The sequence below is a fragment of the Gymnoscopelus microlampas genome (assembly GCF_963454915.1).
Source record: "Gymnoscopelus microlampas genome assembly, chromosome: 15".
NCBI lineage: Eukaryota > Metazoa > Chordata > Actinopteri > Myctophiformes > Myctophidae > Gymnoscopelus > Gymnoscopelus microlampas.
In genome coordinates, this window is record NC_139952.1 from 38,805,942 (window position 1) to 38,821,228 (window position 15,287).

The 15,287-nt window shown below is 40.9% G+C and overlaps 1 protein-coding gene across 3 annotated transcripts in view; it reads right to left on the reverse strand.

Moving 5' to 3' along the window:
• Positions 1-695: 695 nt before the first annotated feature.
• The window catches only part of LOC311061429 (voltage-dependent calcium channel gamma-6 subunit-like), a 28,315-nt gene continuing 13,723 nt past the window's right edge, over positions 696-15,287 (reverse strand). For 2 of the 3 annotated variants that reach the window (XM_084080073.1, XM_084080071.1), the window contains 6 exons: positions 9,150-9,994; positions 8,574-8,684; positions 7,505-7,613; positions 5,147-5,221; positions 3,150-3,287; positions 696-970 (listed from right to left, as the gene is read on the reverse strand). In XM_084080073.1, the coding sequence (XP_083936199.1) occupies positions 744-970; positions 3,150-3,287; positions 5,147-5,221; positions 7,505-7,613; positions 8,574-8,684; positions 9,150-9,332 (843 nt within the window). In that variant the 5' untranslated portion in view covers positions 9,333-9,994 and the 3' untranslated portion in view covers positions 696-743. Of the gene's footprint in view, positions 971-3,149; positions 3,288-5,146; positions 5,222-7,504; positions 7,614-8,573; positions 8,685-9,149; positions 9,995-14,862; positions 14,922-15,287 lie in introns of those variants that run through there. The other variant, XM_084080072.1, reaches the window with a different exon arrangement.

Below are 15,287 nucleotides of genomic sequence, written 5' to 3' on the forward strand. Positions count from 1 at the left end.
TCAGAGGCTTTGCACTTGCTGTCCTAAGCTACAGTAAGACCTGCAACCTATTTAACAGTTTTATTTGTCATTAGAGAAAGCAGTATTGAAACGGTTTCAAATTAAGAATCATAATATATTGAAAGATCTATTCGATTCACACTACCACCTATTTTAGTAATAATATTCTAACTACCATATTGCCATGGCCTTGCATTTTGAGAATGTGTCTAATTTCATAAACATTACATAAGGTTTTTTCCTTTACTTGTACTAAAATTATTGATTAAAAATGTTCATGACTGGAACGATTAAGAATTGCAATTAAAAATGTTCTATGAAAATGTTAAAATAAATGCATCCTATGGCATATAAACAGATTAAAACATCTTAAGATGTGTGGGTTTATATTCAACTGAATTTGGCACGTTAAAACTTAAGGTTGTTCGATTTGGCAACTGGTCAGGTTCAGTTGTTCAAGCCTTAGCTTATTATCAATAACAAACTACGGCGTCACGCAGAGGCATCTGGCCCTCATTAGGCAAAGTCTGGGGACCCCTGGCTTATGCTAAATAAATAAACACGAATTACATACCAAAGAAACATCACACTAGAGACTAGAATTCGTTTAAGAACATCCAACATGGAGGACCTCATTGCTGAGACGCCTTTGAGAAACCCCGCCCCCCCCACCCCTCCCCCACCGGCCACTACGTAGAATGTGGAAGGCTCAGTAATTAAAGTGCAACGCCGCCTCCGGGCCACTAGCTGGTGGCGGTGCTCTCCTTGCCAGGGAAACACCTCTGCCAGGGGCTGTAGGGCAGCGCCAGCAGCACGAAGAGGATGCCGCCCACGATGAGCACCCCTCCCGCGCTGCCCACGCAGGACACGGACCAGGAGAGCTCGTGGTGCAGGGGCACCGTGTGGTCACTGCCCAGGAAGGCCAGCACCGACTGGTGGAACACCACCACACACAGCAGCACCAGCACCCCTGGTGGACAGAGAGCACAGCGCAACACAACACGGTCACTTGAACTGGGTCGAACCGGGCAGCGTTCATTTTGTTGACTAAGACCAAGACTAAAAGACTAAGATTTTGATATTTAGTCAACTAAGACTAGACTAAGACTATACAATTTCAGATGACTAAAATAGGACTAAAACTAAATGGTGTGTTATTCATAAGACTAAATCAGAATTAGCTGTCAAAATGAACACTGGCAGTGTTAATTTAAGCGCAACACAACACGGTCACTTGAACTGGGTCGAACCGGGCAGCGTTCATTTTGTTGACTAAGACCAAGACTAAGAGACTAAGATTTTGACATTTAGTCGACTATGACTAGACTAAGACTAAACTATTTCAGATGACTAAAATAGGACTAAAACTAAATGTGTGTTAAGACTAAGACTAAATCAGAATTTGCTGTCAAATTTAACGCTGGAACCGGGTTGAACGAACTGAGCTGGAATTGAATTGAGCTGAATATAATAGAATAGAATAGAATAGTGTTGGGCAGAAACCTCTTTTCTCCATATTTATCACAGTCTTTTTTCGTAAATCAATGCCCTACTTGATCATACTACAGCGTCACACAAAAGCATCAAAAGTAGCAGATCTGCAAGCGACGTGTTTTGAGCTTGTCGATCTGCTACTTTTGCTATTTTTCAATTTTAAGTTTTGGACAGGTTTCCACCCGACAGAGACGATAAGTAACATTCAGTTGGTTGAACTGGGTTGAACTGAGCTGGAATGGAGTCAAGCTGAATAGAATAGAATAGAATAGGTGACATTCAGCTGGTTGAAATTGACAATAAATAATAACTGTAATAGAAGCAGATGGAAATTATACAATTCCTTGATTCAGTGAGTAATTGATCAACAAACAATCAGTTGTAAATACGTTGATTAAACTAGAACAGATCATGACTTTGACTCACTCATTAATCATTGACAAGTTACGACATTTGTATTCTTTACTGAGAGCGAGAGGCAGCAGTAGCTACTGAATTCCTGCAGGGCGCAGGGTGGTGTGTGTGTTTGTGTGCGTGCGCGCGCGCGTGCGTGTGCGTGTGTGTGTGGCTATACGAGAGCGAGAGAAAGAAAGACAGGTGGCACGCTTGCGTGCATGCGTGTGTGCTTGCGTGTGAAAGTGATAGACTACGAGAGACATGAGCAGCAGGTTATCCAGGAAAGAAATGAGACAGAGAGAGAGAGTGAGGGGGCCGGACAAGAGGACAAGAAGAGAGCATGTGGAGTGTGTGTGTGGGTGTACATGTGAGAGAGAGAAAGAGAGCCAGATAGACTGAATGAGAGGCTGAGTGATACACTGATACAGCACACAGATGCAAAATATACAATACATATTACTGATAGAACAAAGACATTGACAATGACAGTGAGTGAGAGAAGAGAAGAGAAGAGAAGAGAAGAGAAGAGAAGAGAAGAGAAGAGAAGAGAAGAGAAGAGAAGAGAAGAGAAGAGAAGAGAAGAGAAGAGAAGAGAAGAGAAGAGAAGAGAAGAGAAGAGAAGAGAAGACCTCTCTTTCAAGTTAAGAGTAGGATTAACATTGCGGTCAAACCAGCTTTATAGCAATAATTACAACCTTCCTCACAAATCAATCTCTAGACTCATTGTTCATAGACTGTACATATCAATACATTTATTCACTGTTGATAGATTGAAGATCATCTTGTTACAATCTTTTTCTTTTGTTCTTGATTTTTACTTTTACCTCTACTCTCCTGTGTTTCATTCTTACTACTGTTCTTGGTGAATTGAACTATGAATTGAGTACATGGGGATACCATTAGAAACAAGCCATTAGGCTTTCATGGGCCTATTTAGTTGACCGTGTATTTAAACTGTACTTTCATGTGTTTTTTTTCTGCACATTTCTAAATAAAGTATTCAATCAAGTATGACAGGATGATGACATGATATTTCCCTCCGGGGAAACTTTTAATCTCTCTCTCTCTCTCTTGAAACTATTAAATCATTTAGATAAAAAAACATAAATCTTCTCTTCTAGAGGGGTCCCTGCTCCCTGGCACAAAACATTTTCAGATGGGGGTCTGTCCATGGCCAAATACATACAGTACTGTATCAATTTGGCACAAAAAAATCGTTTGAGAACTGTACCGTTCTACATGATGTTCATGTCACTGACCTGACAGGATGAAGCAGAAGGAGGCTGGCTTGAGGAAGAAGATGATGTCTTTGCTGAGCGCCATGGTGATGCAGATGGCCCCCATCACCATCAGGAACAGGCTGAACAGAGCCAACATGGCTGCCGCCACATTTAGGCCTGTACGAAGAAGCAGAGCGTCAACATTACCCATGGTGGAAATGTATATATCGTTGGTGTCAGGCAGAAACCTCTTATCTCCATATTCTACCTTTTTGTGTGTTTTTAATGTTTTGTGTTTTTTCGTAAATGAACGCCGTACGTGATCATACTACAGCGTCACACGAAAGCATCAAAAGTAGCAGATATGCGAGCTCGAAACGCGTTTTGAGCTTGTAGATCGGCTACTTTTGCTGTTTTTGAATTTGAATTATAAGTAACTGTTTTTGAACAGATATTTGTAAGCAGACATTTGTAAATGTTTATGGTGTTGTAGGAATTGTACAAAAGTAGAGACAGCATGTCATTTATTTGAGCACCCAAATAAAAGGGACCTTGTTTACCTAGTAGTGTTTACCTATACACAGAAAAGCACACAATACAACCGCGCGTGTACAGTATATAGAACCTACACCAAACCATACTGTTTGGTGAATGCTGTGCACCAAAGTCTACTACAGATATTGTTTAGTATAATTCAGATACTTATATATGAAATCTCACTGTAGTCAGAAACATTGACCTTTAAAACACACGCAGGTTAGTTTGCATGTACCAAGGATTCTACTCAGTCATCTCTAGGCTGCGTTACTGGCTGGTCTGCCTGCATGCACTGGTGACCTACAGTTGACCAATGACATGGTACCCCCCACCATCCCAAGCTCTGGAATGACCTCCCAACAGACTCACCCCCCCTCTTCCGCCGCAGTCTCAACTCATCCCTTCACACCAAACCTCACCACCTAGCACTCCTTTTTGTATCAGTATGTGTTGCTTATTTATATAAGCATGCTAATTATGTTATCTAGATGTATGTTGGTTATTTGTTGACGTTATTATGTACATTATTTAGATAAACACCTGCTGTTTGGCTTGCCCGCAGAAGCTAATTTGTTATTTGCGTGGATAGTATGTTATTTTATTTAGAAAGATAGTTTTGATGTCTACTGAGTTCATGCCGCAGACTCTGATCTTGCTCTTGGCAAATCACTCTGGATAAGATAAAAATTGTAACTGTAAATTGTATATGGCTTTAAATAAATTACTATAGACTTTGGTGGACGGTTGTACTGTATTTTGAAGCCATTAGCTAAGAGACTGTGTAAAATATGGTATTTAGACATTCAGACAGTGGCAAGGAGACCGGACACACTCACACACAGAGTGGGAGGAACACATCTAAATCCTGTTTTATACTGAGAAGACAGTCTGTCATCTGTGTGAGCCAAAACAAATGAGGTGGCAAAAAGAGAGAGAGAAGAGAGAAGTGAAAGCGGTATAAGAGAGCCATGGAGGGAGGGAAAGACAGAGAGGGAAGGCAAGATGGAGGGAGGGAGGGAAGCAAGGAAAAGTGAGAGGACGAAACGGAACGTCGGAAATGTTTGACAGGTGGCAAGAGGGAGTGTCAGACACAATAAAGAAAAAGGATGGAGAGAGAGCGGGTTATTAAGCGGGTAGAAACAGACACACGAAGAGAGAAAAGTGAGAGAGAGAGAGAGAGCTTAGTGAAGGACAAAATCAAAACGAACCAGAGGGGAGAGAAAGAGAGAGAGAGTGAGAGAGAGAGAGAGAGAGAGAGAGAGAGAGAGAGAGAGAGACAGCGAGGTAGGGGAGAGGCAGGAAGGAGAGAGAAGGACAGAAATAAGAGGTATATGCATGGAGAGACACAAAGAGCGAGGTGAAGGAGAAAGCACTGAGGTGAGAGGAAGGGAAAGAGAGAGAGAGCGAGAGAGAGAGAGCGAGCGTGGGCGGGCGGACGGACGGACAGCGCGAGACGGTGGCTGAGAGAGGACAAGAAAGCATGCAGAGTGGTGACTCACTCTTCTGGGTGGTCTTGTGAAACATCACGTAGTTCTCTCCCGTGGTGAAGAACTTGAAATAGGTGCAATTTGACTCTGGAAAAAAGAGTGGATGAGAAAGTAGGGGGGAGGGCAAGGAAGAGAAGGGACAGAGAGAGAGAGAGAGGTAAAAAAAAAATGAAGGAGACAAGACAGCAGGAGGGGAGAGAGAGAGACGTAGAGAGACAGAAAGAAAGGTAACTAAGGGAAGCGTACATTTTGATGGCTTATATCCCGTGTGACGACCGCAATCTGGATGAAAATCATTATTCAAATTCCCAGCATTTATCTGTTACTCTCTCTTCACCCTGCATTCCCTCAAACCAGTCTTTCTCTGCCTCACACTCTGTCTTTCTCTCTCACGCCGTCCACTTTAATTTCCATCATTATCCATCAGGCATAATGGTCCATGTACATCAATGACATCCTGAGGGTGACAGTGCAATTCCTCCTCCTGTCCAATTAGCGTCCCACTGCGTCACAGTAATTAGAGTTAGCCCCTAAACAACATTTTGTGCTAAATGTCTCCTTTTGACTCATGACTCACTTACAGTATGTGTGCACATACGCGCACACAGTGTGTGCCTGTGCGTGTGTGTGTGTGCGCACGTGTGTGTGCGCGCACTGATTCTTGAAATATCCCTTTAAATATGTTGCATAATCCGTCTATTTAAGCTGTACAGTAATGCAAACAAAAACATAATTCTGAACTTTTTGTATATATATATAATGCAATAACAATGTGAGGTTGTCACAAAATCCCAAGACACCTGGACACCGTTTTGGGAACCACTGTTTTAGACCAGTGGTTGACATGTATTTGTCTGCGGACCCCCATCTCAAAGGATTTTGTGCCAGGGACCCCCAGAAGAGAAGATTTGTGTAAAAAAAAAAAAGCACCGTGAGCTTGTAAATCTGCTATTTTTGAATAACCAAAGTAGAACATTTGGTTAAAGTGGTTTAAAATGATTGTGACGCTGTATATAAACACATTTAGCTGGGGACCCATTCAGTCAGTCAGTCAGTCAGTCACTAAGCCTGATTCCTAATCCATTAAAACCAGGAAAGAATTTGTGTTATGTTAGATTGTAGCTATGTTATCGCAACATACGTTTTTCAGAAAACTCTTACGATTTAGAACAGTAGTTTAGAATAGTGGTTCTAAGAAATAGCAGATATACAAGCTTGTACATCTGCTATTTTTGAATTATTATTTTTCTCTTTCTTCTCTATCTTCTCTTCTGGGGGTCCCTGACACAAAACATTTTCAGATGGGGGATCTGTGGCCAAATACATAATCATTGTGGGGGTCCTTGGCACGAAAAAGTTTGAGAACTAGAACTACTGATTAACCCATTAAGACCTATGAGGCCGATTCTAAAAACGCCTTCTGAATCCTGAAGGCATTTGTAGAATCTAACGGGTTAAGGTCAGATAGTCACGAAATGAATACTGTAAAGCCATTGATTCCGTGGCTCTATCAGTCAAACTGTCAGACTGTCAGCAGTGGTGGAAGTACATTTACTCAAGTACTGTAAGTAAGTACTAAATGTTTTGGTATTTGTACTTTACTTGAGTATTTCCAATTTCCAATACTTTTACTTCTACTCGACCACATCTCAGAGGCAAATATTGTACTTTTTACTCCACTACAATGATTTGAAACTTTAGTTACTGATTACTTTGCAGATATAAATGATTACATTATAAAACATACATTAACCACTTTAGTCATATTTTATACCTCCGCTATTTGAAAATAGCCGATCTACAAGCTCACGTTGTGAGCTTGTTTTTTAACTCATTGAGTGCCATTAATGTGTTTCACGAGTTTTACCGCTATGGTGCAACGTGCCATTAACGTGTTTCACGTGTTTTTGAAAAAAATAGAAAAAAAAAAAAAAAAGAAAAAAAAAAAAACTAGATATCATTATCTGAAGATTTGCAGCTCCATCCACTCCTTGTTTAACTTATAACTGAAAAAGGCTGTATCTCGCTTCCTAAGCACTTTTTTTTTACTTTGAAAAAATAAAATAAAAAATCGCACTGGCCAGAAATAGCCAGAAATAGTTTGGGCACTCAATGAGTTAACATTTCAGTACTTTTATTTTTGGTACTTTAAGTACATTTTGATAACAATACTTGTGTACTTTTACTCAAGTAAGTATTTTTAACACCAGACTTTTACTTGTAACAGAGTACTTCAACATTGCAGTATTGATACTTTTACTTAAATAACACATGTGAGTACTGTCTGTCAGTCAGTAAAGCAGAGCAGCCTGTAAGTGTGTCAGAGCCACACTGAGTCAGTCCCATATGTAACAAATAAAGTCCCTCTACCTCCAGGCAGCTCTGCTGGCCCACAGCTCTCTCTCTCTGGGTCGATATCAGCCACCCACAGAGTCCTGGTGCAGCCTTTCCACAGACCATAGTGAGCCGCCACGCACGTCTGCATGGTGGAGGAGGAAGAAAAAAACAGCCTTCAGATCAATTCACCCGTCAACGGTCATCTACTTTTAAACTGCAACCTTGTCTTGTACGTATCAAAACACAACGATGTAAGCTGTCAGGATCAGGATGTCTTATTTCTGCAAATACAAATCTCCCCTTGTATTTGTGTGTGTTCCACCCCGAGTCCTACTTGGCCAAACAAACCTTGGCTTTTATTTATTTACCTCGTTCAGTCATAGTTACAGAAGCCTATAACTGCATTCAGAGACCTTGTCACTGCTTTAGCAACCCTGAGCCGAGTTCAGCGGCGGTGTCTTATTACAAGCAGACCCGTTGAAAGAGAGAGTTATGACGATCTGTGATCTCGCTGCGACACCATCACGTGGTTCATGTAGCATGTTGCATCAACACCAATTATGAGGACTCAATGTTTGGCAAGTGGTGTAAAGTAACTAAATGCATTTACTTAAGTACTGTACTTAAGTACAATTTTGAGGTATTAAGTACTTTATTTGGGTATTTCCAATTTCCAATACTTTTACTTCTACTCCACTACATCTCAGATCCAAATATTGTACTTTTACTCCACAACATTCATTTGAAAACTTTAGTTACTTTGTACTTTGTAGATTTTGATTATTATTCCAAAACATATATTACCATATATTAATTTCGGCCATTTGAAAATTGCCGATCTACAAGCTCGTAATGCGTCATAAGCTTGTAGATCTGCAAATTTCAAAAGGTTTTTATACATTTCATACAATTGAAAACTTGCGATTATGACTAAAGCCTTGAAAGTGCATCTTAATGCATTATACATGTGATTATACTGCATTATAGGCCCGACCTTTAAGTAAAGTGTTACAGAATATTCTTCATTTACAGCGGATGTCTATGGGAGTGTCGTTACACTCTCTCTCTCTCTCAATAGCTTCTAGATTCAAACATGGCTCACCTGGTTGTTATAGAAGGTCTTAGGTGGTGCAAGCTCCACCCAGAATTCTGTCCCAACCCCCAGCACCATCAGAACCACACCCACAATGGCCACAAAGAATGCCAGCTTGATCTAATGACAGAATAGAATAGAATAGAATAGAATAGAATAGAATAGAATAGAATTAATATCTGATACAAGTGGTCCATCACACATATTTTGAAGATGTATATGGAAATTAGATTTCAATGCCGGTTCCTCTGTAAGTTATCTGTAATACTCTGAGTGTTGCACTTTGTTAACCAATTGGTTAAATTGATCTGGTCTGATCCGATCTTGTCTCATTTCACATTAACAACCATAGCACTATTTAATACTTGGTTATTAATGGTTATTTAAAAAATGGCAGATCTACAAGATGTGAGTTGTGAGTTTGTAAATCGTAAAATGTAGAACAATTTAGAAAAAAATGTTTAAAGAATTAATAATAACGTGGAATTTTAAAAATGCTGAAAATGTATGAGGAAAAAATGTGTTTGTAATTTGACAGATTTGGGGACACCGGAGTGAGAGTGATTAACAAGCACACTGCGTCACCTTGCCCTCCTTGGCCTCGCTCATGGTGTGTGACCCCGAGGCGGTCCTGCGGCGTTTGTTGGAGCCCCGCCCCCCCATCAGTGAATTCAGACCACCGGGGCCCTGGCCGCCGCCCCCGCCCTGGCCCTGATTTGCCCCCACCGTCCGGCCGTCCTCATCATGGACGGAAAACGTCGACCACATGGTCGGGGTTGAAGTGTTTTTTTACAACAGCACCAGAGAACAGTTCAAAATCATACCAAAGAATCAAGACTGCAGAGCAGATGTTCAGCTGGGGCTTCGGCCTCTTCAAGTCACTTAAAAATGTACGTTGATCAAAAGAGAAGGGGTGGGGTTGGGGGGGGGGTTGTAAATATTCTTTGGTAACAAGCAAAAAAAAACTAAAACAATTATAAATAAACAACTTTTAAAAAAGGATTTCAAAGAAAAATTATGTTTAGGTATGTGGACAGGGTGATGGAGGAGATGAGCAGATTGCAGGCGCTGATTCAGAGGTAGAGAAAAAAAGGAGTGGGAGGAGAAGAGAAGAACGAGTGAAATGGAATTAGCAAGAAAAAGGAAGGAGGGAGGACGAATGAGTCAGTTAGATGAGGATAAAAAAAAAACTCACAAATAACAGGGCTAATTTATGCTGCTTTGGATTATAAAACTAAAAACGTTGTGCCTCTGAGAACATCAGCAGCAGTGGGTGGGCGTCAGGCTCAGGCGGGTTGGGGGAAACATGGCGGCACGGTGAAAAGAAGGCACGCAACTGAACGAAGGCTCATTGTGGAAAGAGGAAAAATAAATAAATCCACTGAGATGATATGGAGGTAGAGGGTCAGGAGGCAGATGGGTGATGGATCCTACAGAGTGGAAAGAAACACAAACAAACGAACAAATTAACAAACAAACAAAAGAAGTATGTAATATGTATGTATCAAGAAATTAATACATGGTCAATTATATTGCAATCGTTGTAAAAAAAGAAAAGAAAAAAAGAAAAAATATATATATATTTTTTAAATGTTACTTTTCAAATACAACCCAATGTTCCACAAAGCTTTAGGAAGGGAAATTCTATAAACTCCATAGTTAAAATAACTATGGCTTAACCACTGTATGTATGTATGTTTGCCTACTTGTCTACGCTATAGGGTTGATGTGGTTAAACCCATTTAAAAGACAACAAAAACTTCACAACAATACACTTTGAAACTTTACAGAGCTTTCTCCCTATACTCCAATGTGACCGTTGTTAGATGCTGTGTCATAGCGAAGTCATGTAAAGAGTGTGGATGAGTTGTTAACTCATTCAAATCCTTTGTGTCCTGTGGCCTGAATCTAGCACCCGCCCTCCTGACATTCCTGTGGAGTGTGATGGCATGGACACACACACATGCTCTGAATGCAGAGTGTCTAGACCAGAGGTCTTCAACAGGGGGTCCGGGACCCCTAGGGGGTCCTCAGAGCTACTATAGGGGGTCCGCCAAATCTGTGTGATAGGATTTAGTTTTTTTACATTAACCACTTGAACCCTAAAATTCCTTTTTCGAGGGGAACATTAGCCGAAAATAGCAGATATACAAGCTCTCAACGCCTCGCAGCGCTATTTTTTGGCAAAGAGGCTATAGGTGTAGAGGGAAAAAATAGCAGACTAAGTAAAAAAAAAACTTTCATCTGAAACACAATTTTATACAATATAGAGTAGGGGGTCCCTGCTTCATCTCTCTCTCAGCTAGGGGGTCCTTAATTTGGCCTGAAAACGTTGAAGACACTCTGCATTCAGAGCCATCTTTGGGTCGTGGACGGTGTTGCATTGGTCATTGCATGCGTTAACACACAGTCCCACCAGTCTTTTGAGCAGGAGCACGCGCACGCACATGCATCGATTAAAAACAACCCTTAAGTTCACACCTCAACAAAGTTTACAAAGGCTGCCGGAATGAGCCTAGATGCATACCAATTGTCCATTGTGTGACCTGACCTGTAGTGTAGGTCTTAAGTGACGTGCGTGTGACGTCTTTAAAATAGCGTCCCATCAGAGATAGATTCACCAATACAACACTGGTCGCGGACAATTTGTATGGGCCGCGAGTAAATATCTCATTTTTTTCCGTTTCCAACATAAAAAAAAATATATATAGGCTATTATTTCAAAAGATTTAAAAAAGTTTAAACAAAAGAATCAATTAAAAACAATTCCAACATTTTTCAAAAGTATTTCATAAATAAAATGAAAACAATCTAATAATCCCCATAAATACATTTGAAAAAAGCTTAAGTAGTGAATATAGCAAATCTACAAGCGTAGATCTACACCGTGGCGCAAAGCTTTTAGATACACACGGATGCGCCCGCGTGGGTTTTCAGACGTGATTTAAACACAGGCAAGGCTTGGGGAGATTTAACATGGGATGGAAGATCGTTCCACAGTTTGGGGGCTACAGCGGAAAACGATCGATTCCCCCCTGGTCTTCAGCCTTGTTTTTGAAACAAGAAGTGATTGGTCAGTACACTCAAGGTCCAAGGGCCTTGTGGGTCCGATATATACATTGGTGCCAACCCATTTAAAGATTTAAACATCAAAATAAAAACTGGATCCTATAACGAACAGGGAGCCAGTGTGAGCTTGTAGATCGGCTATTTTCAAATAGCCTAAATGTATAAAATAGGGCTAAAGTGGTTAATGTATGTTTTATAATATAATAATGTATATATGCAAAGTAACTAGTAACTAAAGTTTTCAAATAATTGCAGTGGAGTAAAAGTACAATATTTGTCTCTGAGATGTAGTGGAGTAGAAGTAAAAGTACAGTACAGTGCCGGTACTTGAGTAACTGTACTTAGTTACTTTACACTACTGGAGAATGGAGATGTGCTCATACTTGGGCGTCGCTGTTAGCAGGCGAGCGGAGCTGCGTTTTGCACTAACTGCAGGTGTGTGACAGACAGGCTTGGCTTGGCTAACGCCAACATAAAGAACAGACTTGGCTTTGGATAAAAGCCTCAGCTGATAATAGATTTAACAACAGAGTTTATGTTTGTCCAGCTTTAAATCACTGTCAAATTTGACACCAAGGTTGGTGACTACTAGTTTTTGAAATGGCTGCAGGGAACCCAGGTCCAGAGAAGAGTTATTGCAGACATGCACTGCACTACAAGACCAATACCTCCCTTTTACTTTCATTTAAATGTAGAAAGTTTAGGGTCATCCATGCTTTTATGTCATCTGAATAAAAATGATAGGGAATGCCCTTTTCTTTTCTTTTTTATCAATCCCAGGGGGAAGAGATACAGGGAAAAAAGGAGGGACCCAAGAATTGAACCCTGGGGGACTCCACACGGGAGGGGGGCAGAGGTCGATAAAAGGTCAGCAATAAGGGCTACAGAAAACCATCTGTCTGTCAAGTAGGACCTGAACCAGTTTAAGGCTGTACCTCCAATACCCACACAATTCTAAGCATGAGATAAGAATGTTGACCCCCCAGTATAGTAATCCAAGACACACACACACACACACACACACACACACACACACACACACACACACACACACACACACACACACACACACACACACACACACACACACACACACACACACACACACACACACACTTGAACATGCATCTGTGGCCATATAACGCATCCTTCAAATACTGTGTGAAGTTCTTTAACATATTTCATTATGATGTGATATGTGTACACTATCGATGACAATCATTTAGATTTGAAATGCCGAGTTTGACATTGAGATTGCTATTTGAAACGCTATTAAGTGATTTGGTGTGGACAACCTTCAAAAAGGTAAACAGAAATGTAATTTATATTATATCCAATAATATATATATATATATATATATTATGTCCAAAACTGTTACTTTTCAGGATTCAAATTCAAAAATAGCAAAAGTAGCAGATCTACAAGCTCAAAACTTGTGGATCTGCTAATTTTGATGCTTTTGTGAGACGCTGTAGTATCACGTAGGGCATTCATTTACGAAAAAAAAACAAAAAGTTAGGATATGGAGATAGGAGGTTTCTGCCCGAAAGCAACGATATGTTCCAATGTTCAATGCCAAAAAGTCAATTAAAATTATGACAATTAGGGTCCATGCCCGTGTCCACAGAAAGTGTTTTTGAGTTGCCACTTGCCAGTGCCTTTATGCCATGCATTTCTATGGTAAAGACCTCTCTGCCATCATGCATTTCTATGGTAAAGATGTGCTAGAGCACTCCTCTTCTCAGCGCCGAGCATTGCGTTTCAGCCAGGGGCCCAGTTTTAAAGTTTTACAATGAGGCTAATACGGAAGAGTTCATATGAATGACCTGTAGTTTCGCTGTTTTACCCCTGCTGGTGTCAGAAAGAATTTATCTTAACGCAAGCAGATGGGTTTTTGACAAACTTTAGACTAGAGTTTCTTACCTTAATAAAAATGGTCATAAATACTATATGCTGGCAGTCGCTAGTTTAAAGAAACCAATGGCCTCGCTTTGTCCATTCCTTTTATACAGTGTATGGTTTCAGCGCTCTTTGGGTCCAGCGTTTTTTGGCGGAGCACCCTGGGACACTTTAAGCAGAAAATAGTTCCAACTTCTGGAGAGAAGAACTGCTCATCAATGTCACGTTTGATTCTCCATGGCTGACAACCATGAGAAGACCATGTTTACTGCTTTAAAAAGTCCAACCTTTAGACACTTTGGGTTGTGATGTCACAACTCATCTATTCATCTAGATCTACACAAAGCAATGCCGTTATTGACCTTGGAGATGACTATGGATCGATATGTCTGGCTTATATGAATGGAAGGTTATTGGTTATGACACATTTTTTGCAGAACTAACCTGAGAAACAGCCTCTGCAAAATTGTTCCTCGGTTTGAATATTGTTCCTTGGTTTAAACGACATGTTTGCAGAAAGTGTGTACTCAACAAGCAGCTCGAAAACTGCTACAAGATACTGGTGCACAAGCTACAGTTCCAGCTATGAGAAAAGCTTCTAACCACTTACTAAAATAACTATTTGTATAAATTCCATTCCTTCATAAATATCATTGCTATCTGGCAAAAACCTCCTATATCTGTATTCTAACTTTTTGTGTTTTTTCGTAAATGAATGCCCTATTTGATCATACTACAGCGTCACACAAAAGCATCAAAAGTAGCAGATCCACAAGCTTGAAACGTGCCGCAAAGAGACACGTTTTGAGCTTGTAGATCTGCTACTTTTGCTGTTTGCATGTGCTGTTTGAATCCTGAAAAGTAACAGTTTTGGACATATGAGGTTTCCACCCGACAGAGAAGATTTATATTTGTTTTACAAAATGTCAGTTCTGCAAACTGAGCAAGAGAAGGAACTAATTAGCGCACAGCGGCTAGGATAAACCAACAAATACTCTCTGTTCACCGTCTAAAAATGTCCCTCTGCTGTATACATAATCAACATTGCACACAAACAGACAAACAAAGTTGTGCAGCAAATCCACAAACAACCTGCTATAGGAACAAGCGTCCCAGTCCAAACGTCGGCCGTAGAAGAGGACAGAAGCCATTCCGTTTTATTCACACAACACAAACCATGCCGAAATGAAACACAAAACCTTCTCTCTTTCTTGTTTTTCCTTCTGCTTTTTTTTTTTTAAGTCTTTAACGTGCCACAGCACACACGTGCTTGACAGCATTTCTCGGCCACTTAACAAATCACAACAATGACATTAACAAGTTGCTGACCTGTTTTTGTGTGTGTGTGTGGCTCTGCTCGGAGTGAAAGAGGGCGAGGCGAAGAGAGGGATCGAGTGGAGAAGCGGGCGGGTGGGGGGTGCAGACGAAGAGAGAGAGAGAGAGGGAGGGAGGCAAAAAAGGGGGTGGAGGTCAGAGTGGCGTGCCATGGTATGCGTGTATGTGTGCCTGTGCACATGTTTACCTGTGTGTGTGCGTGTGTGTGTGTGTGTGTGTGTGTGTGTGTGTGTGTGTGTGTGTGTGTGTGTGTGTGTGTGTGTGTGTGTGTGTGTGTGTGTGTGCGTGAGTTTTCCTGTGGGTGTTCACATGTGCATGCCTTTGTATGTGTTTGCAAGCTGGGAATCATGTCAGTCCAAGTACATTTGTGGGTGTGTGTATGTGTGGGGGGGGGGGGGGGGGGGGGAGACAGACAGACA